Source organism: Paroedura picta, chromosome 3 (assembly GCF_049243985.1).
Source record: "Paroedura picta isolate Pp20150507F chromosome 3, Ppicta_v3.0, whole genome shotgun sequence".
NCBI lineage: Eukaryota > Metazoa > Chordata > Lepidosauria > Squamata > Gekkonidae > Paroedura > Paroedura picta.
Genome location: NC_135371.1, coordinates 100687117 through 100713739, shown reverse-complemented (window position 1 = coordinate 100713739; position 26623 = coordinate 100687117). Strand labels below are relative to the sequence as shown.

General features: G+C 44.3%; 1 protein-coding gene across 1 annotated transcript in view; it reads left to right on the top strand.

The window, feature by feature from the left end:
* The window catches only part of JAKMIP2 (janus kinase and microtubule interacting protein 2), a 160536-nt gene that overhangs the window by 70394 nt on the left and 63519 nt on the right, over positions 1 to 26623 (top strand). Inside the window, exon 2 of the mRNA XM_077327005.1 lies at positions 18360 to 18629. Coding sequence (XP_077183120.1) covers positions 18501 to 18629 — 129 coding nt within the window. The 5' untranslated portion in view covers positions 18360 to 18500. The remainder of the gene's footprint in view (positions 1 to 18359; positions 18630 to 26623) is intronic.

Below are 26623 nucleotides of genomic sequence, written 5' to 3'. Positions count from 1 at the left end.
GGATAGGGACACACCAAGAATCACCACCAGGTTCTTAGTAGAGTGAGCCACTGATAGGTGCACTCCATCCAGGTTGGGGAGGCATGCTTCCTTGCTTGGACCTTTCCTGCCCAGCCACAGGACCTCCATCTTTGAACGTTTGAACTGTAGACGATTCTGCTTGAGCCACCTTGTCTGCTTCCAGGCAACTGTCTAATGTTTCCAGGACAGAGTCAGAGCAGCCATCCATCAGGAGGAGGAGCTGGGTGTCCTGGACCTGAATTTTTAAAAATTAAAAGCTTGTTTTAGCTTAGCTCTAAACTTACTGCTTAATTGACTCGAGAGCTGGTATGCTGGTAGTGAGCAAATTTAAATGAACAGAAAAATAATCTATATTAAACATCAAGGTTCCAATTTCTATGCCTATTTGCTCATAAATTCCTTGGAGGCAGAGATCTGTCCTTTTTTGTGATTAAACTCTGTTTAGCACCATATCCATTGATTGCTAGGTACAAATAATAATCATCTCATTTCCTCTGAGGTTAATTTAAGCTCTGCAGTTACACACCATAGTGTACCCCTAATTATCCACTGAAGATTGCTCTCCTGCTTTGTGGATTTTCAAGAACAATGGCATCAGACCTCTTTGAATAGCTAACTGCCGCTAGCACTTCCTGTTTACAGTAATCACCCCAATTGTGTAATGGAAAGCCAGCATGCTCATTCTTAGCGACTGTAAAATTTTGGTTCAGGTTATGGCCTACTTCGATTGGCCTATTCTCTGATGAGCCTTTAAAACTCTTTTTCCTAATTGGTATTACATCAGTTTGTTCTTGGAGCACACCTGCACAGTGAGCTCACCACTTGTCCCCAGAACAAACATTTGAAGATAAGAGTCCCTGAGTCCCTGGAGCTTCTTCTAATTAGCATTGGCCTTACTAGCATGAAAGTCTGACCTTCTCATACTGCAGGTCAAGTCATGTCAGACTGCTAACGCCTTAGCAATGGTCCCTGATTGAATATTAAAAGTAACCTGTCATCTTGTTACCAGAAGTTTAATTGGATTTTGTTAAGTCTGCAGATTTGGTAATACAGACTCAGAAAGATTCCTTGAAAACAGCTCTGCTTATTGCTGTAACAGGAATCAACCCCAACTTAAACTGAACAAGAAACAGAGGAAGACCCTCCAACTTATATACACCTTCAGATGGCCCACCAAGAGCCCTGATTGGCCCTTAATAGAGCCCACAGAGTGGTCCATACAGACCATTAATCCTCATTGTCCATTGGTGGATTTCTCAAGCCCTGTTTTGCATAATGACCCTTAAAGCATACCTTAAATGCCTCCCCCTAAGATAGGCCTTTACCAAATCGCATGTAAAGTCCTTGAAGAATTTGGGTGCAATTCTCTTCTGGCCAGAAAACCATAGTTCTTGTGGAGTTGCTGCTGTTGTTGAGGGAGCCAATGGTGCAGAGCAGTGACTGGCCAGGTGTGGGAAACGGTGCCAGAGGAGGACTTGTTGGAACCATGGGTTCGACATTGTTGGGAAGGAGTGTGTTGGGTGATCAAGGGTTGAGGCCAGACGGCTGCCAATTAGGAGTTCTGCCATGTGCCTCCTGATAGCGGAGGATGGCGTGATGTGCTGCTGAAACAAAAAGTCTAATAAATGTTGGTGCCAGTCTTCCTGGATCATCCAGCAAAGTGCATCTTTCATGGGACACACCATTCACTCTGCCTGGCCATTTGTGGAGGGATGAATGGGAGAAGATATCACATGACAGATCATGAGTCCTGTAGTGAAGTTCCTGAATTCCTCTGGGTTGAATTGTTCACCGTTATCAGAAATGAATGAGTCAGGCAACCCTCGTGTCACAAAAAGTCCTTGCGGTGTTCTAATGACTGTATGAGAGGGATTAATGAAACTCTAATGACTTCCAAGTCTACTATAAGTAGGAATGTTTGCCTCTGGAAGGGCCTGGCAAAGGCCAAATGTAACCTTGACCAGGGAGTGTGTGTAGACTCACATTTTTGGACAGGTGCTTGTAGCTTCTCCAGCCGCATCTCCTGACAAGACCTGGTTTACACAATTCTTGATTTGCTTGTCTGTGCTTGGCCACCAAACATAGCTTCATGCCAGGGCTTTCATATGTACTATACCATGGTGCCCCTCATGGAGCACTGTTAGGATCATGGCTTGCAGCTTGCACAGGACAACCACCCAGCTCCCCCAGAGGAGACAGCCCTTGTGAGCTGATAGCTGATACTAGCAGACTGTAAAGGGCTTGAAGACCACAGCTGGCCATTCTGCCAGCCAGTCGCTCCATAACCAGTTGAGCACTCATTAAATTGTTTTGTCCTGGGCAGAAGCAGTAGCAATGTCTAAAGCATGGAGGGGCAGTTCAGGGAGGTCCTCTAGAAGGAGGATGTGATGCACTGGGGATGGATCCCTTTCAGTGTGCAACCGCGGCAGACAGCTGCAGGCATCGGTATGGCCGACAGCTTTTCCAGCGTGGTGCTGGTGTGCATACTGGTAGCCATTCAATAAAATGGACCAGTGCAGCATTCTGGGTGAAAGAATTTGTGGCATTTGGTGATCTTGGTTGAAAAGTCCCAACAAAGGCTTGTGATCTGTGAAGATAGTAAATGTCATTCCAAACAGAAAATCATGAAACTTCTTGATGCCTACTATAATAGCAATTGTCTCTTTATTGATTTGTACCTAGTTGCGTTCAGCGTTTGATAGTCCTGGAGTAGAAGGCAATTGGCAACTCCAGGCCATCAGGCAAGGAACAGACCAAAATAGCTCTGAAGCCATAAGGAGAAGGGTCACAAAAAAGAGTTTCTGGCAAATGTTCAGAGAAGTGTCCCAACACATTGGATGAAGATAGTAGTCCCTTTATCTTGTCAAAGGCTGCTTGGTGCTTACCGGACCAGACCCAGGGAGACTGCTTATCTAGTAGGTGGTGCAGCGATTCTGCCATGGAGACCTTGGTTGGAAGGAAAGCATGATAAAAGTTCAACAAGCCTAAAAAGGCTTGAAGTTCTGCCTCACTCTTGGGCATGGGCACCTGTTGAATAGCTATAATCTTGGAAGGAGTTGGATGAATGCCAGCGGCATCTATTTAAAACCCCAGAACTTGGACTGACTGTACTCCCAGCTGACATTTCTCCTTCTTTACCCCAAGGCCAGCAATCTGGAACTGGGCAAGGATGGAGCGATGGCTGGTGGTGAGCTCCGCCTCAGACTCCCTACAAATTTAAACATCATCAAAATAAGGAACGACTCCTGTCAATCATGGAGGAGCCCTTCCTTTAAGTGCCTGGGGCCAAGCTGACCCCAAACTGCAATCATTTGATTAAGATGTGTCACAATGGTCTTGGCCTCTGTGGTCACATCGTCACATGGCAGCTGTTGGTATGCCTAGGTAATGTCAAGTTTTGCAAAGACCTTGCCCCCAGAGAGGGAACCCAGGAGGTAGCTAACAACTGGAACTAGATATGCATACTGTTGGAGAGCCTTGTTAATTACATTTGTAATTAGCGCAGATACATATACTGCATTTGTTCTTCAGTGGAGTGATGATGGCATTTCCCACTTTGCATTGGAGAATGGCTCCAGGATGCCTTGGCTGATAAGGTAGTTGAGTTCCTCATCTATACGGTAATTGAGTGCAAATGGTACTTGACATGCCTTGAGACAAACAGGTGTTACGACTGGCTTGAGGTTAAAGGAGACATGTGGCTCTGTATAGCAGCCCAGGATGATGTCCAAGACTTTGGAGAATGTTTTGCACATGGACATGAGGGAAGACATTTGCAGGCAGTTAACCCCAAAGATGGCAGTACCCAGGGGTGCAAACCATTCTAGGCCAAGCAGGGTAGTGCGGCAGCCTTTCACAATGATGAATGGTAACTGGTGTTTGAACTTGTGCCGAACATTGAAAGTGCTGATTCTGACAACAGGAACATGGTTCCCCTGAAAATCAGTTAACTTGATGCTGAGTGGCTGCAGGCATGGCATTTTCTTAAGAGCAAGTCTGGACAGAATCCCTTTAGAGATAATTGAGAAAGCAAACCTGGAGTCTACTTCCAGGATGCAAGGAACCCCTTCAATTTGGACCATAATGTTGATCTTCTTTTGTGCAGGCTGTGTTGACTGGATGCATATGGTGCCAGACTCTTGCTGAACTGCGTTTATGTGTGGCAGAGGTGATGATGAATCACTGGAGAAGTCTTCACTATGGTCATCTTTGCTGAAGTTTTTGTTGTTGTTGTTGTTGTTGTTGTTGAGTGGCCTCACTGCTGCTGTTTCAGGGCTGAAAACTTGGAATGGCAGGCCCAGGCAATGTAGCCTGCCTTTCCACAAGCCCGGTATTGGGCCTCTTGGAAGCAACAAAATTTCTGGAGGTGCACCCCTCACAGCTTGCACAGTGGCTGGGAAATGGCTTGGGAAGGTTCCAGACTCCCAGATATAACAGTGTGAGCCTAACTGTATGGGAAAATGTCAAAATCAGAGTAAACAGTATATTTTAGCAACTACTAAGCCTTAGCAGTTTATCTAAATCAGCCTTTCTCAACTTTTTTACCATTGAAAAACCTCCAAATCCTCCCCTTCCCACTTTCTCCAGGTTCATCATTGGCCATTGGGATGGTGGTCGGCATGACCATATATGGTCATATCACCTGATAAACATCTTCTCAGCTGCTGACAAGCCAGGATACTTTGAATCCTGCCTCAGAGCCTTCTGCAGCTGTAGAAAAGAGGATATAAGAATATCCAGTAGTTTGACCTAGCTCTGATTTTCTACCATGTACTGGAATGTATTGATTAATTCCAAAAACTGGTTCTTGAATACCCAGTTCATAGTCCTAATGTCAGAGCACTGGGCAGCTCACCCTTCAAGCTAGTGGCTTGTTATTAATATTGTCATCATTCTAAACTGTAGGAACTCAAAAGTTGAGCTGAACAATAAAAATAATGTAAAACTTGCTGGTTGTTTGATATGGTGCACAATTAAAAACAGAATAAAAACTTCTTTAAAACTATACCGAACTAACAGCACATAGAACCAAGGACCAAACGCGTTTCGACCCTTCCGGGTCTTCCTCAATGGTCAAGATTATAATGATACACTCTATATAGAAATATAGAACTCTCTATAATGTATAGCTCAATGGTTGAGTGGGATCCTGAAAGATAAATATTGGAAAATATCAGAATGAGCATAATTAAAAGAAGAGTCTAATATGTAAATCATTCAAAAATAAGTGGTGACTTACTCTAATGTGTAAATTTTATCCTTTTGCCCTTTTGGAGACAAATTCCTAAAGTCACCACTCTGTAAAAATAAGAGACTTCTTTTGAAAAAAAAAATTTTTTTTTAAGGTGAAATTGCCCATATTGCCAACAGGGTATCCCCATACATACCTTCGCTACCATTAAGTTCAGTACTCAGAGTTTAATCTCTAGTGCGTCAGAAAAAGCTATACCATTGTATTAGGAAGGAAACTATTTATGCCCATCTGTAAGGCTGATGCATGTTTCCGCAAAATGAGAAATTTAAGGATAAATGGCTTGCAATCTTAAATAAGTGCTCTATGGATCTAATGGTGTTATTGATTGAAACTACTGTGGCAGAAAGTTCTAAACTGGAATCTGAGATTAAAGAATTAAAGGGCAGCATTCAGGCTTCCCTGAGTGAAACAGATTTTAATACTAAAATGTATAATTTGGATAAGGAAATACAGAAAGTTTTTGGAACTCAAAGATGTGAAATTTAAGAAATTTCGGAGGGACAAAAAAGATTATGATGATAATAAGGTCTATGACTGGAGACCATCTAGGAATACTGATAATAAGAAATCAGTGTCATTTAATACCACATTGAATTTTAGCTCAGATCTAGATAGAACAACTACATCTGATGAAACATCTGGTACCTTGCCAGAGACACTTACTAACGACACCCATAATTCCAGAGTCACAGGAAACAGTGATTTTTTAGAGCAGGCCAGGCCTATGAGGTCAGGCAGGAGATACAAGAATCAGGTATCCACATCCAGCAATGTGAAGAGATCCCTCAGAACCAACAGGTAGTAAATCTATCGAAGGTTCAATTTAAATCAATAGAACTTTCGGTATTAAGGAAAGGATTATAATTTGTTCCCACCCCACCTGTTAATGAGTTTCAATTAATGGCAGAGATACAATTTTTATTCAAAAAGATCAGACTAGCAGATCATTTTAAAGATAACATAGATAATTCTTACACACCTTTAAATGTTCACAACCTAAAACCCAAATCTACATTTAATCCTCCAAACACCAATCCTAGAATTCAAGTTTTTCAGGAGTTGGTCCTAGAAGATATAAAAAGATTTAATCAAAGGGTAACAACAGTGTGGCACAACTTGAGCCACATTGAAAGGACTACACTTACTTCTTTGAGCCAACGCACAGATGTAATTTTTAAACCAGCAGACAAAGGAGGGGCTCTAGTGATTTGGGATAGACAGGATTATATAAGTGAAGTAAGGAGACAATTAAATAATGATTTACATTATGTTAAAATACAGGATAACCCTACAAGAAAAATTAAAAATCAGATAATGGAACTATTACAGGAAGGACTTTTGGAAAACTATATTGATAAGAACACACATGATTTTTTGTCACAGTCTGAGGGTAGAACACCCCAATTCTACCTACTTCCAAAAATACATAAAGGAACACATCCAGTTCCTGGTAGACAGTTTCAAGATGTGGTTCAATTTTGGAACCTCTAGCTTTCTACCTTGACCTTTTTATCAAGCCATTTGTTCCTATCACCAAAGCTTACCTCAGAGACACTATGGATTTTTAAACTACATTCATCAAGTGAAGATAATAGATAAGGACATTTTATTGGTTACCATGGATGTTGTGTCACTGTACACTAATATCCCACAGGATGAGGCCTTACAGGTATTATATGAAGTCCTAGAAAAAAGACAGAATTTAAATTCCCCTACAACATTTTTATGCCACATTGCGGAACTATGTCTTAAGGGGAAAAAATTTCCAATTTGAAAATGATTATTTTTGGCAAATCTCAGATACAGCAATGGGCTGCAAGTTTGCTCCAGAGTTAGCGAACTTATTCATGGACAGCTTTGAGAATAAATATTTTTTTTCAGGATGAAAATCCGTACAAAAGACATATAGCTATGTACAAGAGATTCTTAGATGACATTTTCATTCTCTGGACTGGCTCTGAAACGGAGCTGATGCAATTTAAGAAGTATGCAAACCATAACACCATCAAATTTGAAATGCAATTTAATGCATCCAGGATAAATTTCCTAGACGTAGTGGTTAATAGGGATGGCACAGGAATTGAAACAGGACTTTACAAAAAACCTACAGATGTCAATTCCTACCTAGCAGCAGATAGTTTTCATCCTTTCCACCTAAAAAATAATTTACCATTTTCCTTACTGCTAAGAATCAGAAGGAACTGCAGTGTTTACTCGGACTTTGTAAAAGAGGCCAATCTTTAAATAGGACAGGGTCCTATTAAATAAAAGAGTAAGGCCACCTGGGGAGGAGTTAGGGCGGGCCCTGTCCAGGATAAAAACTCAGAGGGCCCTCCGAGTGTCCATCCAGGGCCAAGCAGCCAATGGGGAGGCGCGCAAAGTGCCTTCCTATTGGCCCCTCACCAGGACAGACCAAAATTCCATTCACCCAGCCCAGTCTGGCTGCCAGTCTGCTCCTGACCACTGCAGGGAGAGGAGGTCAGCAGGAAGCTGGCTCTTTTGTCTCCTGTTTCATCTGCACAACAACCCTGTGCAGTAGGCCTCAAGTCTTTCAATTCAACAACAACCTGTATGGGATGCCTTAAATGTTTCTTCTCTACCACAACCCTGTCCAAAGTAGCCCTTTCTGCCTGGGGAGCTGATCTTTATACTCTGCAGGTGAGCTGTAATTCCAGGAGCTCTCCAGGCCACACCTGTAGGTTGGCTACCCCTGGGTTGGAAATATTCCTGGAGGTTTGGAGGTGGGACTTCAAAATTCGTACAATGCCTCAGAGTCCAGCCTTCAAAGGAGCCATTTTTGCCTGCAGTTGGTAGGGAGTGGTGCAGGAGTGTCCCTCCTGGCCTATGGGTTATGGCCAGCCCTTATCAGCAACTGTTTGTATTCTGGGGCGCAGACAGGCAGACCAGCATCAGTCCTGTGAGTCTGGAAAGTGCAGGAAGATCTAAATAAATATTTACAGCCTGAAACTAAATAGAGAACAAGTAAATGTCTGGAGACACATCGTCACTGAAATAGTAACTGGCAAATAACCTTGGCCTGGCAAATAAAAAAACAGTATTAAAAACCTTACTAAGGTCAAGACTGCTGTGCACAGACAGTCTTCCTCTTAGGGTTGCCAGCTTCCCTGTGAGGCTCGCTACCCCACCTCCCTCATGGAGAGTCTGCTATGGGGAGAGAAGGGGAAGACGATTGGAAAATGCTTTGAGACACCTGAGGCCTGTTGGGTCACTGCGGCCCATTCCCAGTTCTCTCAGATCTCTCACAACCCTACATACCTCACAGGTTGACTATTGTGGAGAGACAAATGGAAAAGGTGTTTGTAAACCGCTTTGACACTCCTTTGGGTAGTAAGCAATAAGGTACAAAACTCCGTTCTTCTAAGGAGCAACCATGAAAGAAGCATGTGGGCACATAACATTTTACCAACAGTGAAAATATGGGAGACAGAAGGAACAGGGTGGACACCTGTGTACTGTGACTACCCTATGTGTATTAGGGCAGAGGGGCATTTCGGTGAATGTGGCCTAATTCACACAAGAAGGGAAATGACGCAGAACTGGGGGGAATTGGTTGCCATGTAATCTTCCCCTAAGAAGAGTCTCCAGTCTGATTTTCCCTTCACATATCTGAGGACATGGCTCTGGAAAGCTCATCTGTAACCACTATGCCACAATTCCCAAAGGTCAGTCCTCACCCACAATCAACCAACATTCCACACCACAGGTTCTTGACACCCATATCTCCACACCCATGGCCTCATTTGCCACCATGCCACCACAACCTCCCACACAACACACATGACAACCCCATGCCCTTACAGACTGGACAACTCCTCCCCTTCCTCTTCCCACTGCCAAGCTCTAGCGCCCGTTGTATTCTTGGAGACAACGGGCTTTGCCCCTAGTATAGTTATAAAACAACTGGCAGACAGGGGTTATTCAGTTAAAATTTTAAAACATGCCTTCTACAAAGCCAAAAATATAACGAGAGAGTCCCTTCTGATACCTAAAACAAGAAATCAAGATGCAGATAGGATGGTTGCTGTCTTTACATACAACAGATCGTATAATTGTGTCAGAGCCACTATGCAGAAACATTGGCATCTTTTATCAACCATCCCTAGATGCAGAGCTCCACCTCTATTCTCGTACAGGAGATCAAAAAATATTAGGGACATGTTGTCATGACCCCCCTGGTTCATGCCATCCTGTCTCCTACCAAGCCTGCATATTCTCACACTTTCTTGCCTTCTCCGGCCGGGGCAACCCAAGGCCATAAAGCAATAAACCTGTCTTCTGAGAACTTCCCTCCCTTCCTTTCCCAGCAGGTGAGGTGCCCCAACAACTGTATCAATCTTACTGTAAGTGTCCTTGCGGAGACAGCTAAGTCTCAACAATGTGCCAACCTCCCGATAAGGCACCTGGCCATCTGGCAGCCTGGGAACAGGACCCCGTTTGTCATTCCTACCCGCTCTCCCGCCGAAACCTCCTAGGCACCCCTCCCTTATTTGGTGGGCTCTATATCTGCCCTGCCTGTCCCTTATGTACTTTGTTATTATCAAGATCTTTGCTTAGGAAGATCTTGGCATGCTTAGCTAACTGTGGACTTTGCCTAATAAAGCTCTTCTTTGGAATTTGCAACCGGCTGTTGGATTCTTGATGCGCTTTCACTTGGGACTCCACAGGCTGGGCTCAGCCTGATTCCTGACACATGTTAGTTAAAAGTAGAATTAACAACAATAACAAAACAGTAACTACAATAGATGGAAAGGGTATTCCTCAAGGTTTTTTCCCCTGCGGCCACTGTTCGGTATGTGCTCTGGCATGCAAGAGAAGCACATTCCAGAATCAGGCTGGTGATAGAACATACCACATAAGACAATTTATAAATTGTTCAAGCAATTATGTCATATATGTGATTGAATGTCTCTGTGGAAAACAATATGTGGGGTGTACATCTAGGACCCTAAGAACACGAATTTGCAAGCATAGGAGCAACGTCAAATGCAAGAAGTTAACAGCTCCCTTGGCAAAGCACTTTGTGGAAGCTGGACACACACAGACGCAGCTGCGATTCTGGGCCATTGAACAGGTGTCTGCCACGGCAGATATCCAAACGTTTGAGGAAAAAAGAACTGTTTTGGATATACCAGCTGAACTCTTTTACACATGGCCTTAATGAAAAGATGGACTGGATGTCAGCATTTTAATATGTATCAATGCTGTATAAATGTACTTTAGTTTGCAGCTGGGAGACTGGATAAGATGTCCTCCACCCCCTTTCCCTCCCCTACACACACACATTTTTTGCTGGACTTCAAGGCCAGTCCACAGACGCTGATGCAACAATAGCAGGATTGCATCAGCCTTACAGATGGGCATAAATAGTTTCCTTCCTAATACAATGATATAGCTTGTTCTGACGCACATGAGAATACACTCTGAGTACAGAATTTAATGATAGTGAAGGTATGTATGGGGATACCCTGTTGGCAATATGGGCAATTTCACCTTTGAAAAAAAAAATTTTTTCAAAAGAAGTCTTTTATTTTTACAGAGTGGTGACTTTAGGAATTTGTCTCCAAAAAGGCAAAAGGATAAAATTTACACATTACAGTAAGTCACCACTTATTTTTGAATGATTTACATATTAGACTCTTCTTTTAATTATGCTCATTCTGATATTTTCCAATATTTATCTTTCAGGATCCCACTCAACCATTGAGCTATACATTATAGAGAGTTCTATATTTCTATATAGAGTGTATCATTATAATCTTGACCACTGAGGAAGACCCGGAAGGGTCGAAACGCGTTTGGTCCTTGGTTCTATGTGCTGTTAGTTCGGTATAGTTTTAAAGAAGTTTTTATTCTGTTTTTAATTGTGCACCATATCAAACAGCCAACAAGTTTTACATTATTTTTATTGTTCAACTCAACTTTTGAGTTCCTACCTGTTAAGGTTGGGTTTTGTTCCTTTTTTGGTTTAGCATCATTCTAAACTGTGCCAGCAAGCACACCCAATGCATATGTGCTACAGCTTGTTATCTCACTAGTTCAATGTGTCACGACTGCCTGCATAAATGTGTAGCAAAATAGAAATGACACACATATATCTGTCTTCTGAAAGATAAAAAATCTACTGTTTTACATCTGATAAACTGAGAAAAACTAAGGCCTATTCCACATGGCAGCAAGCCACTTCTGGTGCAGTGCTGTGGAGCTTTATATCTTATGCTTTCTGTGTCCCTCTGGGAAACATGACAGTAGCAGATAGGTTCCACCATGCAGGGAGGAGGCGTTTTTTTATTATTATTATTATTATTATTTTGCAGGAAGGTGGGACTGCATGGAACGCAATTCCACCTTCCTGGGAAAACATTTAAAATTTAAAGCACACCAAAACACCGTGAAGCTGACCAGGGCATTTTTAGCCCTCTCTGTGCCACCGTAGGATGGGGAGAATCCAGGCCTTCCAGGCCCGGCTCTTCCTGTCCACAGGGGACTGCTGCGGGACAGGTCCTGTTTCCCCCCTCAGTGGGCTAAGGGAAAATGCATTCTCCTGCATTCTCTTAGCCTGGGGCAACCGAGGGCCCAATCCACAGCAGTCTTGGAAGGGGGCAGGCCCAGAGGCTGCATCATGTGAAAGGGACACAGCAACTATTATAAAAGTAGCAAAGTTTTTACTGGCAATTTTAAATGAAAATCTTTTATGATAGATTTTACATCTGAAACTGTTTGAAATTTTCATTTTATGCTTTGCAATTTTATGCCAATAAAGGTACTCTGATTCTGATTCATGTGGAAGCAGGGATTAGCCCTGCTTCCATATGAGCTCTTTCTTGGCCTTTTCCGCCTGTGTGGAATCAGCCTAAGCAAGTCTTTTTAAAGGTTGTAGGAAACTCATTTCCTGTACTTCATCCTCATTTTCCAGTCTTTTCCCACACCTCTAGATCTTCATGTAATTCTGGTCCTTCCTTTGTCTCCACTCTCTGGGTAGCACAGAGAAATTCCATCTGTGGATCAATGATAGGTTTAATCATCGTTCTTTATGTTTCAGCCATAAACAGCCATGGCATCTTATATCAGAAGCCAAAGTATCCATCTTTTATAGGCCACTGCCCACTTATAGTAAGCTGACCTTAAACAGCACATCCAGCATACAGGGAGCAAATTTCAGACTGCAGGACCGCACTTGGCAAAGTGAGCCATCTGCAGTGTTTAGACAGGGGAGGAGGGAGAGGGAAACCTGAAGCCAATGGGGGCCATTCCGCACCAGGATCCATGTTGCAAATTGTTTGCGGAACGAAAAATCGCCATTTTAAACAGTGGAATTCGTCATTATGCATACCTGCCTTTGTAGTGGAATCCAGTTGCGTTTCTATCGTTTCCCACAGGTTTCCAGTCTCGGCAAAAATCGCTAGCCAGGAAGCGATATTGCTGAGCTGTGTCCCGCCCCTGGCCGTCAAGCAGCCAATGGGCGGCCATTATCATGCTCCCAAACAGCCCCTTTCCCTTTAAGGAAGGTTTAAAAAAAACACACACACGTTGCAACGAATCTGCGTTTATTCGTTGCCACGGAGAGACCCATCCAGCTAGCAGGTGGTGTTTGAGCTGCCGTTTCATCGTTGCCACGCTCCCCCTCACGGGTGCAGTTTTCGGCTGAAAATGGTGTGAAAAATAAAGGGAAAATAAACCAGCAAACGGGCCTCTGTGTTTCTTGTGCTTGGTGACTTTAAACAGAGGGACTGCAGCTGGGGAAGCCTCGCAGGGTAAACAAAGGCTTGCCGGTGCGTTGATCTCCGCTCGCTTGGAGAAAAAAAAATGGCGATCGCTTCGCCGGAAGATCAGAAGAGAGAGCCAGGGGGAGGGACTTTGCAGAAACCGCTGGAAGATCAGAGGAGAAAGCCAGGGGGAGGGACTTTGCAGAAACCGCAACAATGGTAATGCACAGAACTTTTCCGCTAGTGTTGCAGATTAGTTGCAGGAGTGTAGCGGTTTCCGGAGGCTGAATCCACTTTTGGGGATTTCCCTGAAAGCGCTACAATGAAGCGGTTTTTGCGGATCGGTTTCAGGAGTGTTGCAGATTGTCAACGACGTTGTGCATAACGGCAAAACTGTAGCGATTTCAATTTGTAACCATTGTGCTATTTTGGATGAATGCGGAACGGCCCTGGGTTTTTCCTTTGTTTTGCTTCTCACTATTGTAAAGACATGCAAAGCTCTAGCAACAGCTAGCTGGTGTCATTCATTATTTTAAACAAGCATATCCTGGCAGAAATTATCCCTAGTTCTCCTCCTCCCCTTTCTCGCTAGCTCAGTTGTTTCCTTGGCCTCTAATCCACTGCACATGCTTTCATCAGACATGTTACCCTTTCAGTGTTCTGCTTTTAGGGGCCAATTACCCCTGGTTCCGTCCTATGAGCAAACAGATGATGGACTGAGTACTGGGCTGCCATACATCAGACCCCATGGGCAGTCTTCTTTGGGATCAACAGTGAAGCTTTCCTTGAGTTGACGGGCTACTGTTAATTTGAACATTTAAGCAGCATAATTGGACACTTCAGTGATCAGCAGTATGGGAATAGTGACAAATTCTTTTTCTTCCCAGCTGAGTTTTCCAACAGACTTTCAAACAAACAAAAAACCTATGAAACTGCCAACACCAAATGTTCAAAAATAAATGTGCGGGTCCTTTGATTTGCCTTCTGGATTCTGTGCTTTCACTATGCCATTTCTATCCTCTTCAGCACAATGGCAGAAGGACTACAGCCATTTTATAAAATTTAGGATTTTATTTCAGAATAATAACCCATTTCTATTTAGAAATGCCAGGCAGCTGTTTGGTAATCTGTTCTGCGCCTAAGTAAAATAAACAAATTTCTAAATCTTTATTTTTCTAACCTGCCTTTCCAATATAACTCATCTGGAACAACTTAGCTGTATAATTAAAAAAGCTAAGGCCTAAGTGGGCAGAGAGTGGGTGGGGCTAGTCCGATATTTGGACCAATTGGAAGGCGCGTCCAAAGGTCAGACTGGCCCCGCCACTCCATGCTTTAAACCAATAGGAATAAGACACAACCCGCTTCCCCCCCCCCATCCCAGCCAGTGGCAACCTAGTGAAATCACTGCAAGTCTGCCCCTGACCACCACAGGGAAAGGAGGTCGGTTGGGTTGCTGAAGGGGGTGGGAATGGAGGCTTGGACAGGCCACACCAGCCCTTTTCGCCCCAAGGCTGTCCTTACTGTCATATCCAACAACTTCTTTCACTTTGCCTCAGACCGCTGACAGAGCTGGCAGGTGGCTTAGTGTGCTCCCCTCCCTTCAGTCCTGCTGTGAATGAGCCTCTAACAGCCCATGACTGATGGAAGGGAGGCGTTTCTGAAAGCGACGCTGGGAAGTCTGTGGGCATAATTGTGCTATCCTTTTGAGGGGGGGGGAGGAAGCTTTCCCCTTCTGCCAAACTGTTGGCTGACAGCGAAGCCACAGAAAAGGTCCTTCTCACTTAAAATACAGCTGTGGCCAGCCTCGCTGCTGGAAGGAAGATGCAGCCAAGCCATGTGTATTTCTTCTTTGTGACTCTCTGCAGATTTCAGGCCTACTGCAAAGGGTTGTTGTGCAAAAGAAACTGGATGCTGTTGTGGAGGTTCTTTTGCCTCCTGTTTCATCTGCTCAACAACCCTGTGCAGTAGGCCTCAAGTGTTTTGACTCTACAACAACCTGTGTGGGAGGCCTTAAATGTTTCTTCTACACAAGAACCCTGTCCAAACTCCAAAGCAGCCCTTTCTGCCTGGGGAACTGATCTTTATACTCTGAACATGAGCCGTAATTCCAGGAGCTCTCCAGGCTCACCCTGGAAGTTGGCAACTGTGGGTTGGAAATATTCCTGACGGTTTGGAGATGGGACTTCAAAATCGTACAATGCCTCAGAGTCCGGCCTCCAAAAGAGCCGTTTTTGCCTGCAGAGCTGATCATTATAATCTACAGATGAGCAGCGATCTACAGATGATGGTAGAGGCTTGCATATTTCAGTTGGGGTGGAGTGGTGTGGGTGTGTTCCTCCTGGGTTATGGGCTACGGCCAGCCCTTACCAGCAACTGTTTGTATTTGGGGGCGCAGACAGTCAGACAGAAAGACCAGCATCTGTCCTGTGAGTCTGGAAAGTGTAGGAAGATATAAAGAAAGAATATTTACAGCCTGAAACTGTAAATAGTGAAAAAGTAAATGGCTGGAGATACATGGGAATTGAAGTGATTTTTTCAAGCTTGGCCTGGTAAATAAAAAAGAGTATTTGCCAGGAAGGTCCAATGAACTCAAAGGCATAAATGGCCCAGAATTTCAAGTGGAGTTAACTTTACAGGAAAGTAGAGAGTGAGACTTTGGGGGAAACTAGGTGATCTACTTTTATTAGGTAATGTCTTGGCCTTGCGGACAACAACAGGGACTGCAGTTGCCAGAAGTAGGCCTCAGGCTTCAGAAGGGCAGACGTCACCAGACAAGCAACCAAGGACTGTCTGGGGCCACGTGCATTCCTTTTGAAGGGATGCATGTGAGGGGAGAGAGCTTTTCCTATAGCCTAACTTCCTGGAGATGAACTGTACTTCCAGGGGATTCTCAAACCCCCCCTGGAGGCTGGCATCCCTAAACCTCAGTGGAATACTATGCCACACAGTCACCTCTCCAAAGGAGCCATTTTTGCCTGGGGAGCTGATCTTTGGAGCTGAGCAGCAATTTCAGGAGATCTCCTGGAGGTTGGCTGTCCCTGGTCTGACCATATTCCTTGAAGTCTGGAAGTGGGGCCTCAAAAGTGTGTACTGCCCCCCACAGCCGCCTGGCACCTTCTGACCTATTTCAGGCCAAGAAAACATTGCAGACCGGAGGTAAGGTTACCAGATAGGTGTAGGTTCATGCTCTGCAATTCCACACTACCTAGGTGTGCATAAACCTGACTAAGGTCAAATCTGCTGTGCACAGAAAGACCTCCTCTTAGGGTTGCCATCTTCCAAGTGAGGCTCTCTACCCCGCCTCCCTCATGTCGAGGTAAGGGAAGGTGATTGGAAACTGCTTTGAGAACACCTGAGGCCTGCTGGGTGACTACGGCCCATTCCCAGTTTTCTCAGACATATCACAGCCCCACATCCCTCACAGGTTGTCTGCTGTGGGAGATGAAGGGAAAAGGTGTTTGTAAACTGCTTTGCAACTCATTTGGGTAGTAAACAGCAGGGTAGGAAAATCCAGCTCTTCTTTGTCTAAGGAGCAACCTTGAAAGAAGCATGTGGGCACATAACATTTTATCAACAGTAAAAAAATGGAGACAGAAGGAGCAGAGTGGACACCTGGGAAATGACATTGAACGTAGAACTGGAAGGAATTGGTTGCCATGTAATCTCCTCCTAAGAAGAGTCTCCAGTCTGATTTTCCATCACATATCTGAAGACATGGCTCTGGAAAGCTAATCTGTAACCACTATGCCAAAATTCCCAAAGATCAGTCCTCTCCCAAACTCAATGAATATTCCAAACCACAGGTTCTTGACACCCATATCTCCACACCCATACCCTCATTTGCCACCATGCCACCACAACCTCCACACAACACACACATTCAACCCCATGCCCTTACAGACTGGACAACCTCTCTCCTTTCCTCTTCCCACTGCCAAGCTCTAGCAACCCTTGTATTCCTGGATACAACAAGCGTTTCCCCTAGTTAAAACCATGTTAGTTTAAAAACATAAGCATTCTCTACTTTCCCCCATGTGATTGCTGGGGTCCTAGAGATGGGGAGAGGTCCTAGAGTTTACAAAGCAGATCTTTCCTCATCTCCAGCAGTGAGGCCAGCACTTCTTGATGGTTATTTCAGGGCCCGATCAGAAGCCCTGTGGAATAGCTCTGTCTTGCAGGCCCCTTGGAACTAATTTATGTCCCACAGAGCCCTGTTCTCTTTAGGCAAAACATTCCACTAGGCTGGGACCAGGTCCAAAAAATCCCTAGCCCTGGCTGAGGCCAATTTCACTTCCTTTGGGCCAGGGATCCTCAGAAGGTATTCTGATGATCTTAATGCTCTTTGAGGGAATATAAGGGAAAAGGCAGTCCTGTAAATGAGCTGGTTAAATTGGAGGTGGGGAGCCATCATTTCATCCACACATTCCTTTCCATGGACTTCTGTTTCGTCTAGCTAAAAGTACAGAAAGATCTGGGAAGACAAGACCAGGAAAGGCTGAACTTTAAAGACACAGAACAAATACTAGATGATATTGATAGTGTGAGGCACATCAGCAAGTACCCACTAGACCATGTACTCCAGTAAGACCATGACTAACATATCATCCCTCCCCTACCTTCTTTGATTATCCCATTCAGCATACATCTTTTCTACATTCCAATTCTACCAGCTACAGACAGATTCCGTTAGTTTCATCAGGATGCCAGCTTCTGAGTGGGACCTGGGGATCTCCTGGAATTACAACTCATCTCCAAGTTACAGAGATCAGTTCCCCTGGGTAAAATGGATGCTTTCAGGAATAGACTCCATGGCCTTTTACCGCACTGAGGTCTCCAGACTCCATCCCCAAATCCTTAAGGGTTTCCCACCCTGGCAATCCTACCCACCATAAACTGTCAGTAGCCAGGGGGAGATAGGATCTGGCAGCCCTATCTCATAGGATGCCCCCTTATAGGATATTCTTCACATGTTTTTGAATCATGCACACTACAGATCTTGCATATTCCAAGAAAAAGGGTCTTAGCTGGGTCCTAGATGATAACAGAACTGTTTTAAAGTATAACCAAGCCATAATTTGGTCATATGCATCTGCTCCTCTGAATGGTAAATGAAACATAGCAAAAACTGAGGAATGAGATCCTGTGACTCTTCAGTAAATGGCAAAGCCTCATTGACCAAGTTTCTATACATATGCTTGAGAATTAAATTCTGAACAGAGACATCTGACTGAGGGTTTTGTGTCTTTTGATTAGTCATCAAAATAATTTGTGAAATACATTCTGTATCCTGATGTTTCTTAATAGCGTCTCTCAGATTGCTGATTTCTCTAACATGTGTTTTGTCATCTTATTTATTATAGGACTTCCAGAGGAGCAGATGAGGGAATTTTGAGGAATGTCACACAGTGAGTGTCGAAACAACTTGGATGGAAAGAAACCAAAAATGGCTGTTCCAATTTGAACACGGTTTCTCACACACAGAATCACAATAGCCAACAGCCATGTCAAAGAAAGGACGCAGCAAGGCTGAAAAGCCTGAGGTACTCATTATGTCCCTACAAGCTGCCAATGAAGATCTCAGGACCAAACTAACAGACATTCAAATTGAGCTTCATCAGGAGAAATCCAAGGTGAGTGAATTAATAGTAAAGAGGGCAGGTGATTCTAAAAGGTGAGCACAGGACAATTAATGAAAGATGCCTTTCATCCCTTCTTCTGTGGTTGGTATATCATATTTATTCATGCAGTTTATTCCTGATTTGCACCAAAGTAAAATTTAAAAGCATGTTTGGCTCAGGAATACCATATTCCATGTATCTATGTTTTATTCACTGTGTAGCTCAGGTTTCTTGTTGAGCTTCATAGACACTTTTGAGAAATGATACCTGGTGCCATCACAAAATGGCTGGAGGGTAGTGGAGGATTACAGGTACTAGGAGGTTCCACAGAATGTGTGGAGCTACCATACAAGGTGGGCTTCATCTAAGCAGGAGACCAATTATAGCTTTTGAAATTACAAACTCCTGATAAATCTTTTTTGGCCTATTATACATGATTTTTTTCCTTTGCTTTCATTGTATATATCTGCCAAATATTCTTTGTTGTTATACACTGACTTTCCTCCCTTCAGTGCTCAGTTAGCTTTCTGGTGACTATTTCCCCAGGGTTTCTGAGAATGCTTTTGTGCTGATTTACCCCTTGTTTTGCATCCAAGCCAAAGATATTCCAAAGCAAATAGATTCCCTTGGATTTTTTCCTTGCCCTTTTGCCACCCTTTGAAGGTCATTCCCCCATGCACATTGAGGTCATTCTGCTCATTCTTGATCTCCCACTATCCTCCCCCTTTAATTAGTGTGCGACCTCCATTTTCCCCTTGTTTATTTTTTTAAGTGATATGAGGCTAGTGATATGACTCTAGCGCTAAATAAAAAATTAAAATTATAAGGGAGAAGGTTAAAAGGAGCTCTACAAAGTTTAGTACCCAAATGGTATTGACCTGAAGGGGGGGGCTGGAGAGTAGGCAAATGCAGCATCCCTAGTGCTGGGGGTAAAAAGGATCTCAGTGCTGCATGCAAACAAAATAAAGGGGAGGCGGGATTGTCAGCACAGAATGAAATTGGCATAGCATGTAACGATAGAGAGAGAGATTTGAAGCCTAAAGCTTTGAAAATAGTTTTCCCTTTAATGCAGTAGTGAACAAAGGTATTCAGAGGGGAGGGGCATTTTGGCAGTCTCTGGAAGCCCAATGTAAAAATGGCAGCAGAGCCACATAGACTTTTTAGAAACCATCAAACTTAGGAATCACTTGGGATCGATCCATTGGGAGGAAAAGTACAATCCACATAGGACAGGCTTTTAAAAAATGCCAAGATCCTGACGAGTGTACAGGATTACATTAGAGAATCACAAAGAAAACTACATAAATTTGCAAGGTAAGACAGAAAATTAGCAGTTACTATGCAACTGCACCAGCAAACACACACACACATTTTTTTACAAGATTAAAAAGCTCTCCGGAGCTACTTCCAGAAGACTCCTTCCTCATATAAACTGCAGCCATGTGCAAAATGTGGTGGACTTGCAGCCAATTTTGCACAGGGATGTGCATACACAAACTCGCACATATATTGCTAGAAATCACAGTTTGCAATCCAAGTTTCAGTGGGTTCTACCACGCATTCTGTACACTCATCTTGTTCCCCCATATTATAAGATTACTAGTAATTAAGCCTGCTGTAAAATGAATACAGCGGGCACTAGCTGTTCTCAATCACCCTGGCAGCGGTAGCCGGGTGGCCGGGAAGGGCTCCCGCTGCCCACAGGCTGAAGCCGTTCCGAGGTGGCCGGGAGCGTGATCCCCGGCCCCTGGGAAGGGTTTTAGGCTGGGGTGGGGCGGAGAAAGGCCTCCCCAGGGGCTGGGAAGAGCGACAGGCCCCCCGGTCCCTGGGAAGGGCTTAAGGCTGGGGGGGGAGGAAGAAGCCCTTCCCGGGGGCCGGAGAGAGTGACAGCTGGCTCTGTGAGCCAGCGGTCTTTCTCCCCGGCCCCTGGGAAGGGCTTAAGGCTGGGGAGGCCGCAGAAGCCTTTTTCTGCGAGCCGCCCAGCGCCGTCCCCGGGCCCACAGAAGCCTTTTTGCTCCCACAGTTGGGGGGAGGGATGGGGAGCCGCAGGCCTACCTTCCCTCTCGGCGGCCAGCAGAGAAATGGCCGCCGTGAGGGGAAGGTTTGCCCTCGTGGGGGATGGGGGGGTGGTTGGGAGGCGCTTGTAGGATGCTACTGCACAACTATGACAGGGTAATTACATTAAAAAAAAAAACTTTGAATACCACCCCTCATACATCAAAAGCAAGGTTTCAGCCCTTTTTAGAAAAATTTTTTATTGTAGCTGCAGAATAAATAAACCAGAGGGGAAAAAATGGTACAGGTGGGTACAGTCTTCTCTCCAAGTATCACATCCAAAATCCATACCACCTCCTCTCCACTCTGGGAATTCCAGTCATGGCATTCCAAAAGAATGTGGAATTTTGCCCTGAGTGATCACAAATAGGTTAGCAACAGGTGATTCCCCCCCCCCCCACTGGGATGTGGGACTGCTGCTTTTGGTGCATATCTTTTGTCTGCACTAAGGCCCATTATGCACACACATCTGACTGCTCCTCATTTGCCCCCTCCTCCTGCAGCCCTGTAAACCATTGCCACTCATGAACAGCCTTGTTGCCGCAGAGCGGCTCGCAGTTGCGGGAGGAGGGGGTGAAAGAGGCAAGGCCTCTTTCCCTCAGCAGGGCTGAGCAGGGTGATTTATGCATGGCAGGAAACCTTGCCAAAAGTCTGCCCAAAAAGATATGATTGTTTTTATTTCTGCACATGGCAGGATTTGTGCTGTGCAAAACCCAGTGTCGTATTTCTGATTCTGCATGCCTGGCATGTGTGGCATTTCTGCTATAACCTTCCGCAAACACTCCTGAGACTACCTCAGTGATCAGTGACAGGGTGTGGGGGCATGTTTTTTGACAGTTTATCAGGCTGGCAAAGTGGAGAGGTCTTACCTGTGCTTCTGGCTTTTGGGCTCACCAGTGATTTTAAAAAACTTCATGGGGAGGGGATGGTATGGTGGAGGCTTTACGTTTATATGGGGACCTGTGGTCTGCTCTGGTCTATCCTGCCCACTCTTTACAAGGAACAGTAGAACAGAGGGAGTGGTGCAGAAAGTGGCATATCTGATCCTTCACTATTGGAGATAGCTTAATTGTCAGGTTCAGATATGACAAGGGAAAGTCTGAACAGGATGGATTTTGCAAAGGCAGTGCACAACGAGGAAATTCCAATCAATCAGAAACAGCAGGAGTGCCCTTCCTAAACTGGAAATGGTGGGGATTAATTACATGTTACACTAACATGTAAAATGTAGTTTGATGACAGTAAAGTTGCTCTGGAGAGGGAGTATTCAGAGGAGAGAAATGGTGGATGGATATGCTTAACCCTTTCTCCTGTCACAGTTTGACTCTCCAAAGTTCCCTTTCCCGAGAAGAGTTTTCCTGTGCTTGCAAAGCTCATTCCACATTCCCCTCTCCCTGAGCCCTCTGCTGGCTATTGGTGAGTATTGCCAGCTCCATTCATCTGGGCCAGCAAAAGCATGTTAAACAGTCAGTACAATAGCACCAGTTTCGACCTATATTATATCCATGAAGAGGGATTGTAATATCATTGCAATGCTCTGCATTTAACGAGCTCAGATTTCAATCTCTTATTTGTTTTGAAAAAGACTCTATTGGCCATATAGTATTAGGTTGTCGTGTATTTTCAAATTTAAGATCAAACTTAATTCTCCCAGTACTTGGAGCTGGCTTTGATTTTCCAGATGACATAATATCATGGTTATTAGGAGATGTAGAAAACCCATCTCTTCAGGGTTTTCTCTTTCCAGTTACTATTCAGGTGGCCAAAAATCTGGCAGTGATTATAGCGCAATGTTTTAAAAGAGTCACCAAGTAGGTTTATTTTACCTGATTGAGCGCTTCTGTTCATGACAATAGTCAAAGGAACCATCATTGGACTGGATAAAAAAATGGTTATCCAAATGGTATAACATTGCCCTAATTGATTTTGACCTAGTTCCACTAGACCGGGTAGGGATTATTCTGTGCGGTGTACCATGGCAGCAAAGCTGGGAACAGAAGACCAACAGCATTGTCCCTAACTCTCTATGACTGATTATGCACGGGGCAGGAAATCCAGGATGGTGGCAGCAGGGCAGCCCCAACTGTGCATGATGCTGCCACCATCCCTGCCCTGGCCCAGCACAGCACCCTAGTAGGCCTGCAGCAAGGGAACGCGGAATCTTCCATGTTCCCTGGGATGCCACGGGCCCCAGCAGGGGCTGGGTCAGGCCAACGCCGTGCATAATCAGCAGAGCTGGGCCTTTGCGTCTGGCCCTTCCACTGACCTACGGTGCATGTGGCTCCCTGCCATTATGTGGTGGAGGCCCCATGCCCCCCGCTCACCCCCCCCTCCGTTGCCACTGCCTCCAGGCAGCATGCTGGGCTTTCCAATCCTGGTTTTGTGCACATACACACACTACACTGGGGCAATTCCCTCCCCCGTGAATATGTGGAGAGCGCTGGGGCATACTGCCCCGGCACAATGCCCAGCAGCAGCCTGTCATGGCTGCTGCCATGCATAATGTCCAGACTATGTTCCTGCATGTCCACTATCACTTTTCCTGACTCTTTATAGACCTGCATAGATCACTGCTTTGTACAAATGGAATCTATAGCTTCTCACCTGGAAATGCTTCTCTGACCTTGATGCTTGAGCAAGGATTATGTTTTATAAAATCGTTATTAGAGCTTTGTCATTGAGTATTTGTCCATCAAGGAACTTCAGTTAAATACAGTTTGGTGAGGGATGTGTCAGTATGATTTACAGTCATAACAGGCCAGTCCCTAACCCCAGATTCCCTTTCTTGCAACTGTTCACAGAGACCACACCACCTTGGCACTGTTGGCTGCCCCACCCCCACAATCCTAGTCTTCCAAATTATAATGCAAATACATAATTGTGCCATTAGCCTTCTTAGTGTTCATCATACATATACAGGTTAAATTTGCAATGCATATAAGAGCCCTAAGAAGGATTCTTATTATTCTAGACAAATAATGATCTATCTACTTTTAATAGGGCTGCCAGACTCTATGTGGGACCTGGGTATCCTCCAGAATTACAGCTCATCTCTGGACTACAGACATCAGTTGCCATGGAAAAAATGGATGTTTTGGAGGGTGGACTCTATGACTGAGGTCTCTGTCCTCCCCTACTGAGGTCTCTGTCCTCCCCAGGCTCCACCCCCAAATCTCTAGGAGTTCCCCAACCTGGATCTGGCAACCCTTCAACTCCCACTCCCCACCAGTGGCCAGGGATGATGTGGCAACCCTAACCTATAGTTTAGTTTATACATAATGCAGAATGAGATGACAATGAAGTGGCAAAAGTGATTGTACCACTTGAGATGACAGAAAGATAACATTTAGCAGTCCCTACATATGATAAATTCCCTAAAAAAAATTAGGAGTGGGTTGGGCTAGGATCAGGAAAAGAGATTTTTCTTAAATTTTACACTTGAAAAAGGTATTTCCATTTGTATTCTGAAGTCCATCCTACAATCCTGGAATCTGACCAGCTTATTTTGGTATGTGCACAGGCCTGACCTATATGAACCCCAAAGTACCCCCCAACAAATGCCCTATTTTATCATCATGAATTTCAGTTGTAATGAGCACTTTGGTCTTGCTATTCTGAATTGGTAGGCCAGTCACAACAGCAAGTCCCTAAGGTTCTTCTTGTTGAAGTTTAAAAAAAAAAATCTGTCCAGCTAGCTGTAATTGATGACTTTGACTCTTTCACCCATAAGCATTGCTTGGGGCACAGCAAATCTATGCTACCACTAGATTCCAGAACTAAGCAGCAATGTTGTAGCTTTCATGAAGTCTTTCCTCATTAAAACCTTGCTGGGCTGTCCATTTATCATGGTTACGAGTCTCCTCAAAGAACCATATACCCAGTTTTGTGGGAATCATTTCTTTTCATTGTCAAGAGACCAGGGTGAAAGAAAGACTTGTAGACTGTGTTATTATCTGACAGGCCTATGTGCTCCAGATGGTTCTTCCTTTCACCTTCCAGTGAGATTGATAATCATCAGTTTGCAGCATTTTATAACAAGAGAAAAGGGTGGAAACAATGCAGTGTTTGGGTGCATTCCTGTCCACAGGTTATGCATGGGAAGCCTAGTCGAGTCATTGGGGCTTACCCTCGGGTAGTTGTGAATATAATTCCAGCTATTGTTTCCAGTTCATAGAATCATAGAATCATAGAGTTGGAAGGGGCCATACAGGCCATCTAGTCCAAGCCCCTGCTCGACGCAGGATTAGCCCTAAGCATCCTAAAGCATCCAAGAAAAGTGTGTATCCAACCTTTGCTTGAAGACTGCCAGTGAGGGGGAGCTCACCACCTCCTTAGGCAGCCTATTCCACTGCTGAACTACTCTGACTGTGAAAAACTTTTTCCTGATATCTAGCCTATATCGTTGTACTTGAAGTTTAAACCCATTACTGCGTGTCCTCTCCTCTGCAGCCAACAGAAACAGCATCCTGCCCTCCTCCAAGTGACAACCTTTCAAATACTTAAAGAGGGCTATCATGTCCCCTCTCAACCTCCTTTTCTCCAGGCTGAACATTCCCAAGTCCCTCAACCTATCTTCATAGGGCTTGGTCCCTTGGCCCCAGATCATCCTCGTCGCTCTCCTCTGTACCCTTTCAATTTTATCTACGTCCTTCTTGAAGTGAGGCCTCCAGAACTGCACACAGTACTCCAAGTGTGGTCTGACCAGTGCCGTATACAATGGGACTATGACATCTTGTGATTTTTCATCCAGTTCATCCATTTAGCATTGTATTTTTATGATTTTAAAACATAGCCCCCTCCCTCCAACTTTGGTATTGGTAATTTGTTGTTGTCAGCCATTCAGTCATGTCCGACTCTTGGCGATCCCATGATACAGCTGCCGCCATGATCCTTGATCCCATACTGCCTCCTTCAGCCATGCAATGTTCTGGCCACTGTCCATTTTGAAAATGTCCAACCACCATGTTCTTTGTTGGCCTGATTTCCTTTTTCTACTGACCAATCCTAGCATAATCGTTTTCTCCATTGAGTTGGATCACATGATATGGCCAAAGCAAGTGAGCTGTAGTTTCATGATTCTTCCTACCAATGATATATCAGACGTTATGTACTGTGGTGTTTCCTTGTTTGTAACTTTTGCTGTCCATTGAACCCACAGAAGCATTCTCCAACACCAGAATTCAAATGAATAAAATCTTGTCCAATTTTTTCTTCATCCAACGTTCAACACCAATAGGGGGCTACTGTAAATATGATAGACCTAACTAATATACATTTGGTACTCAGGTTTATGTCCTTGCTTTTCCATGCACATTGTTGCTGAGTGTCCCAGAGCTATTCAATGTTTTCTTTCCATGCTATAATTGCCACTCACATCAATTTGTGATCCAAGAAAAATGAATTCTTGAAAGCATTGAATCTCTTCACCATCCATTGTTATTGTGACATGTCTGTTTTTTGCAGTGGTCATTATTTTTGTCTTTTTAGTGTTTAGGAAAAGGCTATATTTCTTACTTCATTGACCTTTGTAATCAGCAGTTCTAGGCCTTCCTTAGTTTCTGATAGGAGGGTAGTATCATCAGCATACCGAAGATGATTTATATCCCTTCCTCCAATCTTAATTCCAGTGTTGGATAATTTGAGTTCAGTCTCTCTCATAATGACCTCAGTATACAAGTTAAACAGGAAGGGGAAAAGAATACAACCTTGGCACACTTCTTTCTTTATTTTGAACCATTCAATGTCACCAAACGGTGTACGTACAATGGCTTTTTGGTTTGTGTAGAGTGACTGCCTCAGTTTGATCAAATGCACTTGAACCCCCAAATTTTGCAGGACTTCCCACAATTTGTTGTCATCCACACAATCAAAAGCTTTCCTGTAGTCAATAAAGCAGATGTAGACATCCTGCTGATATTTCCATGACTTTCCCAAAATCCAACACAGGTTTG